At 43.2% G+C, this 20,197-nt stretch overlaps 1 protein-coding gene across 2 annotated transcripts in view; it reads right to left on the reverse strand.

Moving 5' to 3' along the window:
* Positions 1-8,704: 8,704 nt before the first annotated feature.
* TNRC6B (trinucleotide repeat containing adaptor 6B) overlaps positions 8,705-20,197 on the reverse strand; it is a 244,520-nt gene continuing 233,027 nt past the window's right edge. For both annotated transcript variants that reach the window (XM_034987461.1, XM_034987462.1), the window contains 7 exons: positions 18,493-18,669; positions 16,912-17,058; positions 16,553-16,648; positions 13,770-13,991; positions 13,267-13,337; positions 10,369-10,508; positions 8,705-9,409 (listed from right to left, as the gene is read on the reverse strand). In XM_034987461.1, the coding sequence (XP_034843352.1) occupies positions 9,025-9,409; positions 10,369-10,508; positions 13,267-13,337; positions 13,770-13,991; positions 16,553-16,648; positions 16,912-17,058; positions 18,493-18,669 (1,238 nt within the window). In that variant the 3' untranslated portion in view covers positions 8,705-9,024. The remainder of the gene's footprint in view (positions 9,410-10,368; positions 10,509-13,266; positions 13,338-13,769; positions 13,992-16,552; positions 16,649-16,911; positions 17,059-18,492; positions 18,670-20,197) is intronic.

Consider the following 20,197-nt stretch of genomic DNA (forward strand, 5'->3'; position numbering starts at 1 on the left):
GATTAAGGAAGAAAAAAAGAAAAATTAAAAGGAGCGAGGAGGAGGAGGAGGAGGAGTTCTGGAAATCGACAGAAAGATTAACTTTAAGGTCAGCACGAGTGAGGCATGGTTTCCTGAGCTTGAAAGGGTTCTGAATTCAGGAAAGGATGAGTACTTTTTCCCAGAGAACACTAGGGCCTTTGGGGCCCCCTGTCGCCCTGGGCTAACACTGCACGGCTAGGGCGGAGAATCCTGTAGCACACCAGCTGACAGGAACTGCAGCGCCCCCCTCCCCGGGACTGCAGGGAGGGCTCCAGGTCTCTTTCCACCTCACTGTGCCGACCTGACTGCTTCCGGCTCTCACTCCCCTTCCCCGCCAGGATGTGGGGATACCATGGACACAGAAACCGTAGAACAAGGATGCAAAGCTACTTCCTTCCCCTTTCTGCCCTCCCCACCCCCCCTTTTGCAGAATGCATAGTTACAATTCACGTTACAAAATAAAGAAGCAATGATGACCACATATGGGACCTTTTTTTTCTGAAAAAAGAAAAAATCCAACAACCTCTTCTTAAATTCAGTATCAAAATTCACATTTGCATAATAATACATTTCAAGGCCATTAGAGAGGAATGAGAGAGAAGCACAGAAAGCCGCATCTCTCCTCCCTTTGTCTCCTGAATGAAGCTGAAGGAATCTTGCGGGAGGGATTGTTTTCCTCTTTGGGGAGTTCTGAGGAATTATGGAGATGGCCCTTAGCATTCACTTGCGGTTTCTTTAGAAGATAGGGCATGGGGAGAAGAGGTGGCATCGTTTAAAACAAACACAAAAGCAAATGAAGAGACACTGCAGATTTCTATGCTTAACTATAATAGTTCTGAAGAAATAAAATATGATTTCAGATTTTTCTCTTCTCTTTCTCAAACACTTCCATCTTATTCTCTCAGAAGCTTTTTCCTTGCGTGTAATACCCTGTTCGCATAAACAGCAACATGATGTGAGGAAAGTAACTGCCTTCTTAGGACACAGACTCAGAGGGTGGAAATGCGCTGCCCGCCCCCGCACACGGAAGAAGCTAGAAAACGCCTTCTTGACATGCATGAATGTGTCACAAACATCACCATATTTCAGTTCTCCAGTGCTTACAGAAAAACAAAAACTAAAACAGCCACACACACACACACACACGAAGGAAACTAGGTACTGCAGATAGATCAATTCAACCTGCACTCTTGGATGAACCTGGGTCTCTGTCATTGTGCACCATCATCACCTCATTCTCCCTCCCGAGCCCCAGAATCTCTTCCACACAACTCTACACTGTGCAATATCGATGCTAATGAAAACTCCAGAGCCGCCCCTGGGGACCGCCAGGAGGATCGCTGACTTCCCTAAAGACTACGCTGACCGCCTTGCTGTTTTATCCCCACGGTTAGCTTCTTCCTAGAACAGACGGTCTCTGTACTCACAAAGGCACATTCAGAAATACTACACTTAAGTAACTAATTCCTTGGACAAAATTAAAAGGGGGGGTAGGGGTGGTGTTTTAAACACATTTATTCCAACTTATCCTGAACTTTCTGGCGAGAAGTGTCATGCTGAATGCATCACTTGGTGAGAACCTGTACTACCTTTAAAAGGTATGTTAACTTCTTGAAGGATTCCAAAGGTTTTTGCTTAGTTTTGTATAAAGACCCCCCCGCCTTGTTCATTTTTGGCGAACACATTTAGGATAGACTCTCTTCCTTTCCATAAAGCTCTGCTGTAAGGCTAGTCCTGCAGGAAGACTGCTCCAGCTCACCTCCTACAACCCAGCCCTCAGAACCGTGCACACCTGTCGAGCCCAGGGAGAAGGCATGCCAGATTCTGTGGGAGGTCCCAGAAAGCAGGGGAGAAGGGAAAGAAAAGGACTTCAATTCACATCTCTGCTACAACGATATTGTAAACTATCTTCATAATTTTTCTTTTGCTGTTCCCATTAGCAGTAAAGAGGAATTTCTTTTTGTAAAGACAGTCTCAACGTATTAACCTTGGCTCAAGACGGGCCAGTGGATTGGGAAGCGAGGACTGATAGTGTTGAAAACTGAACTGAGGCACAAAGTGCTTTGGGGAAACACTAATTCTTTTTTATTTAAAACAGAACACTTCTTGCCTTCATCTGACCTTTCCTCTCCCATGGACAAAACAAGCAGTTGTCACAATGAAGACCCCACAATGGGAGTCTGGCAGAGACCCCTTGGTCAGGGTGGTACCAATTTTCCTGGTGTGCAGTTTCTCGTTAAAAACAAACTCAGGTATGTGGCTAACTGCCAAGAACTATTTAAATTCTGTGCGGCAAACACTGGCAGCTTCTGTCATTTTCTTTTTTTTTTTTTTTAAGTGGTGGTGGTAGGAGGATACTACAAGAGATTGACAGTTTAAAAACCACTCACGTTAGAATACTTGATAATTCCTTCAGATCTAGTCCAAGTGACCACTCACCTAAGTATAGCAGGAATGCCCGGCCAGTGGGGAGTTGTTCTGTTTCCTGACCAGTGTTCCCTCTGCCATCCTGTAAATGTTCATGGCCTCTTTTCTTTGGCAGTGAAGGCAGTGCGGGGGAAGCATTGTGGGCAGGGCAGGGAGGGTCAGTGTTCTATTTTTATTAAGTTATTACTATGTTCATAGGTTCTTGAAGCTGATCATTATTTTAAATCTAAAGAATGTGATGCCAGTACCCCCTTTGTCAAATTCAAGGTCAAGAAAACACCACCATCATTAATAAAAAGTAGGGACCATCTCTGAAAATACACACACTTTTGGCACTGGCCATAAACCTACAGAGCTTATTACAGGGTACGCACTGACTCTGGAAATACAGAGAACATTCTATGTGGGTTTTTGTTTTTAATAGACTGATGATGTTCTTGACAACATTATGTGTATTTACCTGTTTCTAGACTGTGTGGACACCCTGTACTTGTAGGTAAGAAAGCTAAGAGGGTGTGGTGCAACGGGCAGCAGAGGGTGAGGGCATCCTATTTTCTGAATGGGTTCTGAGGTCTATAGATTGATAATTCACTGGACACATAGGCTGGAATATTTTCAACTGCACCATCACATGCAGCCTCAGCAAGACAGTCACAGGAAGGAAAACAATTCAAGAATAAGATTTCTTTTTGCAGTATCACTAAGAAGCGTAATTAATGCATAGGCTTGAAGTGTGACAAAACTTGGCAAAAACTGGAGAAGAAAAAGTTTGATTTTTTTCCCCAACCAGCTAAAAATGCATCTCTACTCCTAGTAAAAGACCTTATAGATAGCTGAAACAAAAGAAAAAACCCCAAATCCAAACAATAACCTACAAAGTGTTATATACTGAATTTGAACTCTGAGGATGGGGTAGAAGGGGACCTTTTCTATATAAAGACTCAATTGTTCCCTAATCTTAGAGATGGCTATTACAGCCAAGTCTGCTGAAAACATTTTGTTTACACTGCAGAGGAAAACAGGCTTGGCTTAAGCATTTTGCTCAGCAGAGACATCTTCATTTTGTTTAAGAGAAGAGTCAACATGGCAAAATATAAAAAAATAAAATTAAAAAGTACACAGCATCTGAGGTCGATATGGAATCTGGCTGTTAACCTTACAAAAACTGCCCCCCCATGGCAAAAATTCAAGTGAATATTTGCAACACGTCGTCAATAGCCCGTGAAATGTTAGTTTCTGCTAGATATATTAATAAAAGCTCTTCCAAATTCTTAGGTAGGAATTTCTTTTCCTCTCTTTTTTCTTTCTTTTCTTTTTTTTTTTTTTTTGCATAATCTCAGATACCGCATTCAACCCACAGGAACTTGGAAGAACCAACTACTAATTTATGCTACATTCACATCAGAAGAGGTGGGAAAGTTCTTAGAAGAGGAGCCATACAATTAGAAAATTAAGCTGCTATAAATAAAACATCGAATGGCAATCAATGGATAATGTTGATTTACTGGGGGACACTGGTGAAAGAATTTGGTTTGGAACCTTAACATGCAGCACTGCTAACTTCTGTGCATGTCGCAAATGGAGAAGATCAAGGCTAGGTATGGAGGGATCAGAGATGCCCTATGGGCCATCCATTTCTTCACAGTGTCTCGGAGATCTGAACTTTGTTTTTTTGTGGGTTTTTTTTTTTAAACACCTAAAATTAGGTCATGGCACTGGATTTCAACTGCCAGTAGAGGTCTCCAGTCTGATGGAAGACGTCTCTTCCCCATGAGTGCTTTTTCCTTTTGGCTACTCATGTGGTAGACCGAAACCAAGTTTGTGATGTTTGAAAGATGGGCACCTCCAGCCACTAGTAATCAAGTGTTTAAAAAAAATAAAGGAAACTAGTAAAAATTGGAAAGCTCAAATTTACATGATCGAAATGTTTACAAGATAAATCTACATAATGAGAGGTGACCAGCAAACCTCCGTACACATGCCAGAATGTGGTGGAAGAGAAGCCGCTCCCACCAAATTTTCTAAGTGTTATGGAAGCCACCTAACCTCTCAGCAGACATGGCTCTTGCCAAAGAATACCACGGAAAGAAAAGAGTTTTTCTCTTCCATTATATCCTCACTATATCCTGTTCTTAGGTCACTGCCAACCAATAAAGCAAAGCTTCCAGCAAGTTGACGAAAAAAATGGAGGGGGGGGAGTTTGGGGGGGAAGGAGAGGAGACAAAGAAGGACAAGAGCAGAAAAATAGAAACCCCTTTCTACTGGCCCAACACAAACAGACTTTCCAAATCACTGTATGTAGTTGTCAAAGCGACACACCTGGAGAAGTCAGTGCACAGTAACGAGGGCAATAACACAAGGAAGGATCTTGGCATTCCACATTATCAAGACATGAAAGCATATTTAACTTCCTTGATTTCTGTTTATTTATTTTAAATTTAGCCCACTGCCTTTGGGGCCTGTCCAGAACCACTCCAATTTCCTTAATGGGCAAGCGTACTTGTATCTGTGGAGTGGCTGGACCACATGCACATACACACGAGCTCCTCCTGCTTCGGATGTCTGGGTGTATGTACGAAGGCACTAAAGCGGTTTTAGAGAAATTGCAGGCAGCAGCCCCACCCACCCATTACCTGTCGAGCTGGAGTTTCTTTCCCACTGGGAAGCTTAGATGTTTAAAAGAAGCTGTGGTCATGTTTGGGAATTCTGACCCCTGGCCCCAGGAGGGAATACAAAAGGAGAATTCAACATCACGAAAAACTGAAAGGAAATACTCCATATCTCCAGCTGAGGGATGGGGATAATTAAGCAGCAGATCTTCAAAACAGCAATTAAAATGAGCACAACAGTAGCTGGGAGCTAAAAAAGTAAAATCACTTGTTCCTTATTAGATTCTTCTTATTTTCTCCTCCTCCCATAACAAGCGGGGAGGTAAGACAGACATTCTTCATTAATAGAACAGTCCATAGATATTTTCCTCTAGTAATGCCTATATTTAAAATTTGTTCCAAAAATTATTAACCTCTATTTCCTAGCTCTTTACATAGATTCTCAGCAATCCAACCGTACTATTTTACAGATTAGAGTTTACTTTTTTCCTAAGTTGTTCTTTCTATCTTTCTTTCTTTTGTTGCTGGGGTTTGAGGGACAGGGAGAAGGGTTCCCTTAAAAAAAAAAAAATAACAATCGTTAGGGGAGATGTCAGTTCCCTCTTAAATGGAAAGGAACAAAGTGATGGCATTCCCATTTATACAAGCCAAACACTCCCACTAAATGACACACAATTTCAAATAAATCCGTGATAAAGCTCTTAGAAAGCTAATCCTTCTCCCCTATTTTTTAAGATAACGAATTGACCTGTTGCTGCTAAATTGATAATTTTTAAAAAATATTTCTTTCTATGTGTTTTAAAATGTGTGATCCCCAGTATGACAATAATGTTTGGAGACTTTTCTTTTTACATTTTTTTAAGTAAAAATTGTTTAAACTTTTTGAAGTTTCAGGAACTTGTAAAAGTTTATTAACAGGAAAGAAACAGCCGTCTATCTAGGATAAGATACGGTTAAATAAACCATCTTCAAAAAACTGGCTTCCTACCCTAGAATTCCTGAGAATGCTTGCAAATTTTAAAGCAGGAAAATAAATGTTAAAAACAAAAACAAAAAACACTGTTAAATGCTCCCAGAGTTAGTCTTCATCTAAAATATATATTTATATGTATATATATACGCACTTTTTGGTCTTTTTTTAAGTTTTTAATTTTTTCCCTTTAAGCTTAAGATGGAAGAACATTTGAGCTTCTCATGTTTATTTTTACATATTTCAAATCCCTCATTATGTCTTGTAAACAAGAGGGGCTCTAGCACCCGGCTTTCACCGTAGTATCGTAAGGAACTCAACTAACCCATAGTGCAGGCCAAGGAACCAGCAGGCAGGAGGAGAGGAGGGGGGGGGGGGCAGGACACGGCAGTGGACAGGGTCGCCACGGGCTCGTGGGAGCCTCGGGACATGCTCCTGGCCCAGGGCCACTAAGATTTCGCCTTCTGTAGATGGCTGAACACAGCTGCTCTCCACCTGGACATCACCACACACCACAGGGTTTTGCTCCACACACGGAGAGCAGGTGGAGGGGCTGGAAGGAGATGTTTTGTACAAGGGCAGAGGTGGAAGGGGCATGGTGGTGGTGATGAAAACCGGAGAGCAGGAAGAGGGCACAGTTAGTTTTCTACAAGGCATCCAATGGGACTGAACCAACGCTGGAGACTCAAGTTTGACCACCTACCCACAAAGGGTGCATAAAGACTTATATGAGCGAACGCTCACTCGAATTACGCATGTCAATCTCTTTTGAGGCTAGGTTTATAATCAACAGGGTAAGCCAGAGGACTACAGAATTCCCATTCTTTGTCTCATAAAACCATTTAAATGCAAATAATTCAGTTTTGCCTTTTCCTATACACACCCACCCACCCACCTACACACAGACACAAGCTAAAAGTCAAATACATTAGGCATTGTTGTATCCTTCACTGAAGATGCTAAAGAAAGAAAAACTCCCTTGTCCTCACTAGCAGCAAGTTACGGAGGACAGTAGAGGTCTGCTCCCACCAAGGGTTGGAATGGGCAGGTATTTGCTGGTACAGAATGTCGGCACTTTATGTTAAACAGTATAATGCAGACTGGGATGTCCACACAAGTGCTAGCACGTTACCGGCATACGTTCCCCTCCCCCCTCCCCACCCGCCCCGCCAGCCATCTGCTTTGTATAAAGGGGTACCCCTTTGGGTCTGCCAGAACTCTTCACAAAAAGCAGTTTGATACATGTTGATTCCAACATAAGTACATACATGTTGGTGATAACTGTGGATTAAAGTTGCCCCCTAGTCGGCCCAGAGTACTACTACATTGATGCTTTAAAAAAAAAAAAAAGTCTTTAAATACCGAAATAAAAAAAGCAACATTGCAAGGAAAAAAAAAAAATAAAGAGGTCAAAACCAAAAAAAGGTGCAATACTTAAAAGTCTCTGCTAACTTATACCTGCCTAAGCAAAACCACATACACAGGAAATACACAACACAGAGAAACAAAAGGAAACGCTTGAAGTACACACTGGTTTAAGAACATTCGTTAAGTAAACGTTTCTGTCAGTGATGGCCTGGTGCTGTAACACGCCACGGCCTGGCACAGGTAACGCTCAGCGAGAGAGGAGCAGAGAGGGAGAAGCTGCAGGTGCTTTCAGGAGGCTGCTCACAACCTGTTTGTTTCCGTTTTCGTAAAACGAAAAAGAGAACCAATGGAAACCTTTAATGCGGCATTACCTGACTTTCTGATGACTCCTCATACCTGATGACACAAGAAAGGGGGAACATGGTTTTTCTGCTTTTGAGACACGGCATTAAGTAAAAAACTCTCTTATATCATCTGTTCCCATTCAGACTAACGGACGAAAAACCTAACAGATATTCAGATGTGCCTGGTGGCCACGTACTTTAAAAAACAGAAATAAATAAACACACAGTTGCTCCAAGAGGTACCTCCTGCTCTCCTACTCTTTTGGACTTGGCAGTGCTCCCACTCTACTGCTAGGTCAAAAGAAAAGCAAGAGAAAACTCACTCAGGCTAATCTGCAAATGGAAAGGAGCTCCCTGCTTAAATCATTAAAAAGCACTCTGTTCATCTTAATGCAGCCCAACGGAGTTGCTTTAGTAAGCAGTGGCTCCCGGTGCCTGTGTGTTCTGATAGTTAAAAAAAAAAGAAATAATAAAATAAAATAAAATAAAAAGCAGATGGCCGGCCAGCCAGCCTGCAGACTGTCAGCAATGCAGCTTTCTGAGATCGAGTGGGGGAGGAGGAGGAGGACACGGGCGCGCACACACACAGAGACAGAGAGAAGGATGCACGCGGATGCGCATGAACACACGTGCACACACATACCAGAACGAGCATGCCTGGGCAGTTACATGTGCCAGAACACACTGGTATTTATCAACCAGCCAATCACAAATTTTTTCTTTCTTTTTTTTTTTTTTAGGTTTTGTGTTTTTGTTTTTAAAGTGAGGCTCCGTCAAGTCTTCCCCCCGCCACCCCAACAATTCTTTTGAATTCCCCTCCCTCCCAAACGTGGTAGACCTAAGGACGGAAACACACCCAGTGCAAACAAAGTTAAAAAGCTATTTTTTTTTCAGTATATATGTTTCTTAGCAACAACTTCCATATAACATGAAAAAAGTGAAAAACTAGAAACTAATTTTTTTAATTTTTTTGTGTTTAAATTTAAATGGTATGTGTACTTGCTTCACATTGTCTTTCTAGGTTGGCGTTCATGATTCAAGTATTTCAAGAGTGATATGTTCTCTTTTTGGATTCATATTCCAAACGAAAAAACTGAAGTTATAAGGGAGGCAACTATGTGCTCAGACAGTCTGTCAATGACCCACCTTTTTTTTTCCTCTCTCCGTTTTCTTTTTTCCTTTTAAAAATGTATTTATTGCAAGTTGAAAAAAAAAACGAAAAGGTCAAGTTAGTGCTGCTGCTGTTCCAAAAAAGGTCACGAGGTCAGAGTTGAAAGTTCTAAGTTCAGATTGAATCCGACCCTCCTCCCAGAAGGTCACCAGGTAGTAAGGGAGCAGGGCTGCCCATCCTATGGGGGTCTTCCACAGCTGGGACTCCCCACAAGCTAGAAGAATAGTTTGGGGGCCCCCACAGTGAAGCGCCAGCAAGATCGGCCCCGCTGCCGCCGCCCGAGCTGCTCCACTGCCCGAGCCCTGTGGACCCACCGAAAAGATTCAGAGCAGGTCCGACGGGGTCCGACGGGGTCTGGCCGGTCTCCAGCGACTGCCAACCTGCGGCGGGTGCACTGGGGGTTGCTGCAGGTGTAGGCGGCTGAGCCTGTGCCAGAAAGCGGCTAACTTCATCGTCGGTGGCAAACTCAGCCAGGATGGTAGTGTTTCCCAACACACACCTAGGAAAAAGGGGAGGGAAAGAGCTATGGATTTGAGGGAATCCTACAGCATCCACAGGGACTGAGGGTTCTGAGTCCTCGAGAGTCAAAGTGTGCTCCTTTGACCAGCAGCTTCCACATCCCCTGGAAGCTTTTTTGAAGGCAGAATCATGGGCCCCACCCCAGGCCTACGGGATCAAAACCTGCATTTTAACCAGACCAGGTGATCGAGAGGCACTGCTTTAAAGCAATAAGGTATCGCTAAATCTCAAGACATCCAAAGACTCCTAGAGGGTACCATGTATCAGTAATCTTTTGGTATATGGAATTCATATGTGGAGAAAAATGTCACCTCTCTTTGCCCCCATGGGAGGTGAAAGGTCACACCACAAGCATCAAGGTGACCCAGCTTTAGACATCTGGAGGTGCCGCTGATCTGTGTCAGGACCGGGCTCACTGCCTGAGCCTCACCACTGCTCGCTCGCTGTCTGTGGCTTCTGCCGTGGCATCTGCTGGCTCCCAGTCTGACAGCAGCTGGGAGGGGGGATGGTCAAAGTGTGATCCAGTCCCACCTACTTTAGACAAAATCAGTGCTACGCACCCAGACCACCGTATTTCATCTTCACCAACAAAGAAGCCAAGGTAAGCTGCTAGATTCTATTACAAAAAGTGACAGTGCTTACGACGTTTCACATTCTCCTAAGTACTGGCTTTGTTTCATGGTATTTAAAATTTACTCACTGCTTCACGACTTCATAAATTCTTTGGTTTTGAAATTCTGATGAGTGGCCTATGCGATAGACAATCCACCCTTAGGTAGGTAGAAAAGATCAGTCCCCTCAGTACCAAGCAATTGCTTACTGCCATGATGCTGTTTTTGTGCATGTTCTTGTGCATCTGTCTAATCAAGCAGGTGGCAGACTACTCACGTGTGCATCTTCATGCGTGTTTGTCTCAGTGAGCATAGGATGGGTACTCACATGTGCAGTGCGGTTTGGGCCTTGGCCGCCTCCTGTTTGGTGCTGTATCGGATCAGGGCGGTGCCCTGGGTTAGGTTCAGATGGAATGTCAGCAGTGGGCCATGCTGCATGCAGATGGTTCTCAACGTTGACCCATCAATCTGAGGGGTAATGACATTCATGAGATTAAAACCTGGAGGTGGGGTGTGAAGGAAACGAAAGTGGCCTTTCTATGTCGGAGAAGGAAAAGGACTTCTGATTTGTAAATAACGGTATCAGCATTAAACTCGTCTTGGAGAAAGGAAGGAGGAACTCAAAGCAGGAAAGAGTGCACTGAACAGAGGCCTTAAAGGTAAATTTTAAGATATTCAAAGCACTGGGCTGGGGATCTAATGTGCCCATACTGGAAATAAAAAAGTCTGTAAAAACACAGCTCAAAACAAATCATACAATTCAACCTGCAGTCTCTTTTCCTTAAGAGGTAAACAAGTGAACGTGTGTTGATTTGTCAGAGACTTCAGAAAGCACAAATAAGACGGCACGTGAATAAGAACTTAAGAGAACATGCCAAGTTCTTGGCATCATTACTAATGCAGTATTCTCTACTCCCCCAGTTAATGAGCTCACAGGGGGCGGAAGAGGAAGATACACACAAGACAGCACTGCTAGCCACACCTGATGGTTCACGATCTTGCTGGCTGACCTAGCTCGCGGACCCAGCTGGTGTCCTCTGACTCCCACGCTGGCCACCCCAGGGTGAGACTCTCTGCCTACTTCTCTGTGAACTCTGCTGTCCTCGCCCTCATGTTATCCAGGCGCTCGTGTCCAGTGATTCGAGATAGTTTCTCTCACCCAGGACTTGGGTGGACAAATCTACTTATTCACTCTGATCAATTTATTTGTATCGCGATCTTAACTAGGTTGAGATAGGCTGCTGAGTCCAACACTGGGTTCATTTCTTTGGAAGGGAAACAGATTACTTTCGGAACAGCCTTCAGAAACTGTTACTGGTGGCAGCCTTGCAAACACTGTGTGGTTTCACCATGGAAACCAGCAGATTCACCAGATTTCTTTACAGAAAATGACAAGCAACTATATGAGTGTGGCCTAGAGTACACCACAAGTGACCTTCCAGCACAGATGCCCTCTAAACAAATTTTAGGCAATGAAAGCAAATTTATCCAAGTTCCAAAGATTTGCCCTAAAACCTTCTTCTAAGCTATGATCGAGATTCGTCTATTAGGTAGTTTTGAGCTTTAAAATTAAACAATTCTTTTTAATACAAACACAGCCAACCCCTTGATTCATTTTACACATATATACACATGTACTCACTATTTTCTTTTTTTTTAAGATTTTATTTATTTATTTGACAGAGAGAGACACAGCAAGAGAGGGAACACAAGCAGGGGGAGGGGGAGAGGGAGAAGCAGGCTTCCCACCAAGCAGGGAGCCCGATGTGGGGCTCGATCCCAGGACCCCGGGATCATGACCTGAGCCGAAGGCAGATGCTAAACGACTGAGCCACCCAGGCGCCCCTGTACTATTTTTTGTAGGATAAAACAGAAGTGAACAGCTGGTTAGGTTCCCCAGGCTCCTTTCAAAACAGCGTATCCATTACTGTCTCTCTCATCCTAACCATATATCCACCACACTGAGGGACAACTTTTAGAATGTTGTCATATTCTGGGGCGCCTGGATGGCTCAGTCAGTTAAGCGTCTGCCTTCAGCTCAGGTCATGATCTCGGGGTCCTGGGATCAAGCTCTGTGTTAGGCTCTCAGTGGGGCATCTGCTTCTCCCTCTCCCTCTGCACTCCCCCCCCCCACATTTGTGCTCGCTCTCAAATAAATAAAATCTTTAAAAAAATATTCTAATGAGGCATATATAGTTTTGAGTATAGCCATATGAAATCGTCATACTTCAGTCAATTATTAGCTAAAAAAACCACCTGGGGCTTTTGGCTGAGTTGATATGGAGATTAAGAGCCAACCCAGACTCTTTCTCATGTTAACTCTATTTATGAAATCGCCTTTCTCCACATGTACCCTGAAATGCAAGCCCTGGGTACACTCCCCACAAACAGATTCACTGGGCAAGTAAATTTAGGAGAAGCTGTATTTCCTCACAGAGGATCATAATACATGTTAGTATATTAAAGGGTCTAAGAAGTCTCATAGTGAAGAAACCTTGTTTCTTCGTTTAATCAAGTATATATTCCAAACCTATTAGGCCAGAGACCTATTAATATCCCATGAGAACACTCTAGAAAATGCTGGCTTACTAAAGTGTGCATGAATCCATTTATGAATTAAATGCTAGACAATTCATTTTATGTGTCAAACGGAGGGAAGCATAATTGACTCCTTTTAACAAGGTGTTGTAAAGGCTGTGCTGTCTAGTCCAAATAAAGGTCATGGGCTCAGTTTCAGTGGGTTCATTTAATCTCATTTGAGTGTTCGACATCGACATCGTACTGCTGCAAGTATGTCAGTTATCAAGCAAACGAGTGGCTTGCGGCAAATGAAACCCATCACTGTAAAAACAGCCCAGAGGGCATGTTCTGAAGACAGCAAATTAGTAATGCCATCTACAAAGAAGAGAATAACAGATGGAAAATTGAAAGCACCCGTGTGGCATTTAAGCTAGGAAACTGACAGATTCCTCCTACTGCCGAGATAGATGGTTAATTATTTCTGAAGCATTACAAATGGCTGATACTGAGCCTTAAGCCTTGTTGGGCCAACACTCCCCATTCAGGAGTAAACTTCGAGCCTTTGGGTGGAGAGACCCACCCCTGCACACTGGGCCTCTCTGTAGCGAGCAGGAAATTAATCTTATCTGCCAACATTCCACACCTGAGTTTCCCTCTCTTAACACAATGAAGTCCTGTCTCAAAAATCACAAGGAAGCATGATTACCTGTGGAGTGAGATTGTGAAGAACCAGCCAGTAACTGGGACGAACTGAACCACCATCACTCCAGGTAGAGGCTGCAGCAACCAGAAAAACAATCAGGAAGAGCAATAAAGAAATTCGGAAAGCCACGAGTGAGAAACAGCTTCACATAGCCCACGTGTTTCTCCTCTCCCGTTATCAGCTGTCTTCTCTTTTCTGCCTCCCTCTGGCCCCCTTCATCCCGTCACTTAATGGCCAGCTCTCTTCTCCTAGACCTTGAACCCTGTGCCCTCTCATCTCACTGCTAAGACATCCTCCTCCTAATGTCCTCCCCCTGCTGGTCACCATTTTTACTCCGTCAGTCCCTTGCGAGTTCTTGGATTTTCTCTGCCCTAGACGGACCACAGCTTTCCGCTCAAGAGCTTCCCACTCTTTCCTCTACCACACTGCCTCTCTGCGAAGATTTCGTGTCTTTTGGTATTGACGTGAGCTAGAACAACGGTGCTCCTTTGGCGGGCCCTGCTCACCCGAGGCAAGCCGTGAGTCCTGGGCCCCCCACCCCCTGACTGATCGGGGTGCTGTGCTGCTCCAGGGGGACGGTTTGGGGTTGGTCAGACCGGGAGGTGGGCGGGGCAGCGCTGTAGTGTTCCTCGAGGAAATATGGTTTTTCCACATCTTGTTGGAGAGATGAGTGGGGTTGTGTCCTATGGGATCTGGGGACCATGTTGATTTGTAATCAGGGAACTTTGCTGTAAAGAAGAGAATGTTAAAGAAGGGATAAGGTTAGATAGGGCACTTTTGTCAACATACACAAATTTTGTGTATACACACAATATTCTAAAAACAGTTAAGTACACATTTTGAGAGTAGCAGTACAAAGTAACATTGCCCTCTGAGCTTATTAAATGTAAAAATTTCAATGACTATTACTCTGAATTGACAACACATAAACTAAAGATTTAATATGATAACTAATTCTCTACTACTTTCTTAGCCAAACAGAACATGAAAGGGAAGATTAATTCAAGGGAAGTATTCCTAAAATCATTAGTCTTACAGACATAGTAGAATGTGAACCCTAGTAAAACTATTCTATAAATACTCATTGACTGAATGGAAAGTACACTAGAAATTTATACTTTTCTTGATCCAGATTATTAGCTATCAACATTCAGACAAACATTTTTTTAAAAGCGTTTTTAAAGTAATCTCTACACCCAACATGGGGCTGGAACTTACAATCCTGAGATCAAGTCTCATGTTCTACTGACTGAGCCAGCCAGGCACCCCAACATTCAAACAGATTTTTATTTTTTTTATTTTATTTTTTTTTAAGATTTTATTTATTTATTTGACAGAGAGAGACACAGCGAGAGAGGGAACACAAGTAGGGGGAGTGGGAGAGGGAGAAGCAGGCTTCCCGCAGAGCAGGGAGCCTGATGCGGGGCTCGATCCCAGGACCCTGGGATCATGACCTGAGCCGAAGGCAGACGCTTAACCGACTGAGCCACCCAGGCGCCCCTCAAACAGATTTTTAAAGAACAATCAAAAAATATTTGCTAAGGGCTTACTACGCTTTAAGGCACTAAATCAATGCTGTGGGTAATACAAACATTCTCAAGAACTTCAAGTTCACATGGGAAGACAGAACAGATGAATAAGAGAATTGGTAACCCCAGGCATCATCACATATGTTCAATACACAGAGAAGACACTGCTCGGCCATCACTAAAGGCTTTGCAAAGACAGGTCTGGAAGGATTTACATAAATGGATGGGCTCAGAGACAGAGGAAAATATAGACTAATGTCCAATTTGAACTCTATCTGTACCAAATATGTTTTCCCCCAGTTCTGGCTGAACAATATTTCACAGGGGCAGAGGTAGAGAAGGCCAGAAAGGTAGGCTGGGGGCCGATGAGGATGCTACTAGATTGAGCATGTAGTGTTTAAACTTGGCTCTCATCCTGGGTGACAGTAAGTAGAATGGAGCAGAAGAAATGGATGGGAGATGTGGCTGCAGAATGCACCCCCTGGGAGATAGCTAAGACATTTACTGAATGGAAAGACTTAGGAAACACAATGGGGGGGGCTGCAGAAAAGTATACATTCAGTTTAGACACCTCTGAGGTGATCCTTGGGTAATCTATCAGGTGAATGTCCAACTATAGACAAAAAGATAAAACAGTTCAACTGAAGACGTGGGCAGTTACTGGAATGAAAGAGCTGGGTTGAAAAATAAGTTTTTACATGTAAAGGACGAAGTCCCACAAAAGTATAATGTAGGGTGGTGGTTAGAAACATGGATTATGGAGTTGGTGCCTTTACACACTCGCTCAGACCTGAGGCAAATTATATCAGCTCTCTGAGTCTGAGTTTCTTCATCTTCAAAATGGAGAGAAGGCCAGGACCTGCTCCCAGACTTTGGTGAAAGTAAGGTAAGAATTCATGCTGAAGGCTTAGCATGCTGCCTGGTCTCCAGGAGCATTCAATAAATGACAGGTTATTGTGACCCTGTCTATATGACACAGACGTGAAAAGAAAAAGAAGACAATTTGTAAGGCAGTTAACCTACAGTGTCTTAAAGAGTAGCTGAGGATTTGTTCCATTTGCTTTTGCTTGGACACAGAACAGAAGCCTTAATGACTTTAATGGCTTGAGGTCTAACTTTTGCAAGACCAAGGTGCCAATTACAAATAATCTCTCTACCAATCTATGAGGCAGTGTGTGGAGTGAGTGACTTCAAAGGCTCTATTATATCCATTAAGCTTTATTCCCTATTGTCTAAAAAAAAAAAACAAAAAACCACCACACATACGCATAAGGAATTCAACAAATGTTATTGGTAGAATTAATTAAGGGCCTCTTTTTTTCCCCTTGGCCATCTGCCTGCAGCCTTTGTCTATAAGTGGAAGGATTTGTTTGTAGAAAAGGAAGCCATAATTGGCTACCTTAGGAATAACAACCTGGACTTCCCTGGTTCTTCCCATGGCCCATGATTCCTTCGGCAGACTGGTTCAAGAAAAGCACTTGTGGCACAAAGATTTAACCTCTGCCCTCTCAATACCCACAAGGCTCCCTGCAATTATGTCACCATCTGCCCTGTCCTAAAGCTGTATGTCTCACCCTGTCTGTGCCACTGGAAGCTCCTTGAGAACATGGCCAGCGGAAGAGGTGTGCCTCCATTTAGGCTGACCTAGCCATTCAACTTCTGTTGAAGTCCTCCTTAAGAAATAAACGCCCATTTCCTTTATAAAAGGGAACCTGATGGAAAAGTGCTAGCCAAAGGGAAACAAATAGGTCAGACGGTACCTGAAGTGCTATGAACGTTGGTAAAGGAGTTGTCAGAGGCACTGTAGGGCCAGGCACCAGGTGAAGGCAGCGAGGTGTTGAGGGAAGAATTAGACCCTTTGGGAGACAGAGGAAGAACAAGATGAAAATACTGCAGACAGACATCAGTATAACCAGTGAAACCTTAAGTACTGTATTTAGCCTTTGATGGAAGAGTAAAATATACTAAAAAAGTATCCAAAAAACCCCTGAAAAGCTACATACTTGTATGTTTTCTGGTTAAATTATTAGATTATTAGCAGGTACAAATGAAGCCACAAACTGACAGATACAAAAATGCTGGGTATTGAATAAACACAAAGGATGCCTCACTCATTTACCTGTGGTGTTATCCCGCAGAAGTTGGTGGTCAGTATCTACAATGGGAGATGTGGCTGTACCCCCCAGCACACTTCCTGGGGTGACATAGGGGTCAGACTCAGGGTCAATGTTTTGGATACCTTTCCATGGCACTCCTGGTTGGAATTCTGAAACAAGGAGAACAAATATTAGAGGTAGGAGGTTGTTCAAAGAATGATAAAAATCAAGTTAGTTTTTTTTTTTTTTTAAGTTTTATTTTTAAGTAATCTCTACACCCAATGTGGGGCTCAAACTCACAACCCCGAAATCAAGAGTTGCAACGTTCTTCTGACTGAGCCAGCCAGGCGCCCCTCAAGTTAGTTTTTGATACAAGGCATAGATCTGTGAAAAGTAGAACACTGAATCTATTTCATCTCAGACTTTTATCATAAAATTGAACACCACAACTCAGCCCGAGCAGGCACTACGCCAGCACCTCTGTGTTACCAAGCACGTTGACTTGGTTTCTCTGTGGCTCTGAGCCAGAGCTGTCTGGCGTCTGGTCCTGGTCGCGGCTCTTCCTGCTCCCAGGGAAGATCGGGCCTGAGGGCAGCGAGGGCAGGGGTAGGTAACCTGGTGCCCATGAGAACTGTCCAGGCATCCACAACAAGAACTGGGAGAAAACCAGGGTTGGAGATGAGTGACTTCTCCCATTTATTTCACTGGAAATTGGCTCAGATGCATGAAAGGAAACACAATACAAGTGACCACTATTATGTGGAACACCCAGGGACAAAGAGCAGGAATAAGCTGGCTTATCAATGAGAAAGCCTAGAATACGTGTGTTTACAACTTTTTTTTATTGGTTAATTTAAATTGTATTTAAAGCCATGTGATAGGATTAACAAGCTTTTGTTTTCCTAATCATGATGGAGAGCAATACAATATTATACACAAACAATATGCATTATATGAACCTGCTTTAATGGAAGGAAATTAAACATATTCATATTGCAAATATACCTGTATAGGAAGAGGTTTTAGAAAGACATATACCGATTTTTAATTTTTGCTTAACTAAACCTAAAATTTTTCTACAATGAAAATAGATTACTTACATCAAAATAAAAAGAGAAAAAAGTGAACAGTCTCATTACACCACCACTGCATACCTGGAACCTGACAATAAATACTTGCTTCATGAATAAACAGGCCAATTAAATGGCCATTTCAGAAGATCCCATGTTACAAGGCATCCTGTGCATGGACGAGTGCTAAGTCCGGCTCCCACATCACCTTCCTTGATCTCCAAATTCCATTCCTCTGACTTCCTGCAGCTCGTCTATGCTCTGCAGTATTTATCACAGTTACCTGCCTTGCAGGTGATCTGTGTCCACACCTTATCTTCCTGACTGAACTCAATGGAGCAGAGACCCCATTAATAATGCGAATTTCCTATCTTTCCCAGAGCATAGCACATGCCTTGCTTTTATCAGACAACAGTTACGAAATGAGAAAACAAAATGCATTAGTAACTGGTAAAAGCAATCTGTTCAGAACCCAAAAATAAGAATTAAAAACAAATGATACACCAGAAAAAAAAAAAATTGCCTGGACAATACCTGGAGGCCAACTGGCATTGCTGGATTTACTTCCGATTTTATTTGTTGGTGGAGATTTGGCAGGTAACCAGCTATCACCAGCAGGACCCGTATGGCCACCCAGTGTGTCACTCGGGATGATATCAAACTGGTTGTACGGTGACCCTCCTCGAGTCTTACCAGGGGCCACGATAGCGCCTGAGGAGAGAGAGTGGAAATTAATTCACACCCAGAAAGGATTCCTATGAACAGAACTCGTCAAAGCTCTTACTCGGCAGAAAACAGTATTCTGACGTTTATGCAGTTAAAAAAAAGGTGCTGGAACGAGAGGTCGCCCTGGACAGCCAGTATCTAATTCACAAACAGGATGAGTAGGAACGATCCACTTCACCGTCCTGAACCTCTTGGGTTCTCACTGAGGCACACAGCACTGTTCTCATCCTTGAATCTTCTTTTCAGTCTTAGAATTCCATGGTCTTAAGAAATTAATGAAACTTTCATCAACAACGAATCATACTATTATCCCCAGTTTCCATACCAATGACTCAAGAATGAGAAATAGGAAAAACACTACACAATCTGCAGTGCACAGGAAGTGTTCTCATGACACTCTTGTACTGACGTGCCCCCCCCCCAAGTTCTTCAGTGCTGATCAGACCCAGGTTAGCTGGAAGAAGCAATGTAAATAGAGGGAGCCCACTGGAGAGAAACGCATCTGCCATCGCTCTGAATTCCAAAGCCATGAGATGGAATTCCCGCCTACGGTCTCTGCCCGCACAAGATCGACAGGGAACTGGGCAGTCCTGCGACCCGTGGCCCCACACAGGAAGAACAACCAATCCTTTGTAACTGTCTTCCTGACAGCATTTCGGCAGTTCCGTCTGTGCCCCTTTTATGCATTTGCGATGCTACAAGGCAGGAAGAACATTAAAAACTTAAAAGTTCTCTTAACCTAACTAAAAATGATCTTCACTTTCAATAAAAATTGGGGGCCTCTGGGAAATACCACCCTATTTATTTCTCAAATGAATTTTACATGCTGCATTGTGTCACCTGATCTACCCTTAGGATGCTGTTTCTAAACAGATAAAATTATTTCCAGGATGATGTATTAAAATATTTGTGTAAATATTGATTAAAGTAATCTGCTTGGGTTGGCCCAGCAGGAGTATTATCAAATCCACCTCCACGCTCAGCTAAGAAGTCATTTGCATTTCTGGAACTACTGACAGAAATCTGACTCAAGGGCACATTACAGGGAAGTCGCAGGAAATGAAGCGCTCAATTACTGTGGGGATTGCTAAGGAAATGGGGAACACAGTATCTATAAGCTCTGAAAAGGCAAGTGGATATTTAAACTTCCAGATATCCTCTCGCATGACACTCTGTATTTATTATCGTGCACCTATCATGTCTTTAGGGACAAGGAGACCTGATGAATTACCAGCCTAAAGAAGCTGGGTAAGTGCCCAAAGCTACAAATGCTGGGCTTGAATTATTCAGTCTAGAGATAGATTTTATAGTTTCAATAAATCATTCTTGATTTTGTGGCATGAAATCTTAGGGAGAGCAGGGAAGAGCTCCATGTGGCCATTTTACTGTCTCTCGGATAGACACATTCAAGAGTGGTTTATAAAGGGACCCTGAAAGTTTTCAGACCCATGGGGCTGAGGTCTGCCAGGAAACTGGCAGGAGGAGCCCAACACCCAGGTGTATATACTTGGAT

The sequence above is a fragment of the Mirounga leonina genome, unplaced genomic scaffold (genome assembly GCF_011800145.1).
Source record: "Mirounga leonina isolate KUSES-001 unplaced genomic scaffold, KU_Mleo_1.0 Mir_418, whole genome shotgun sequence".
NCBI lineage: Eukaryota > Metazoa > Chordata > Mammalia > Carnivora > Phocidae > Mirounga > Mirounga leonina.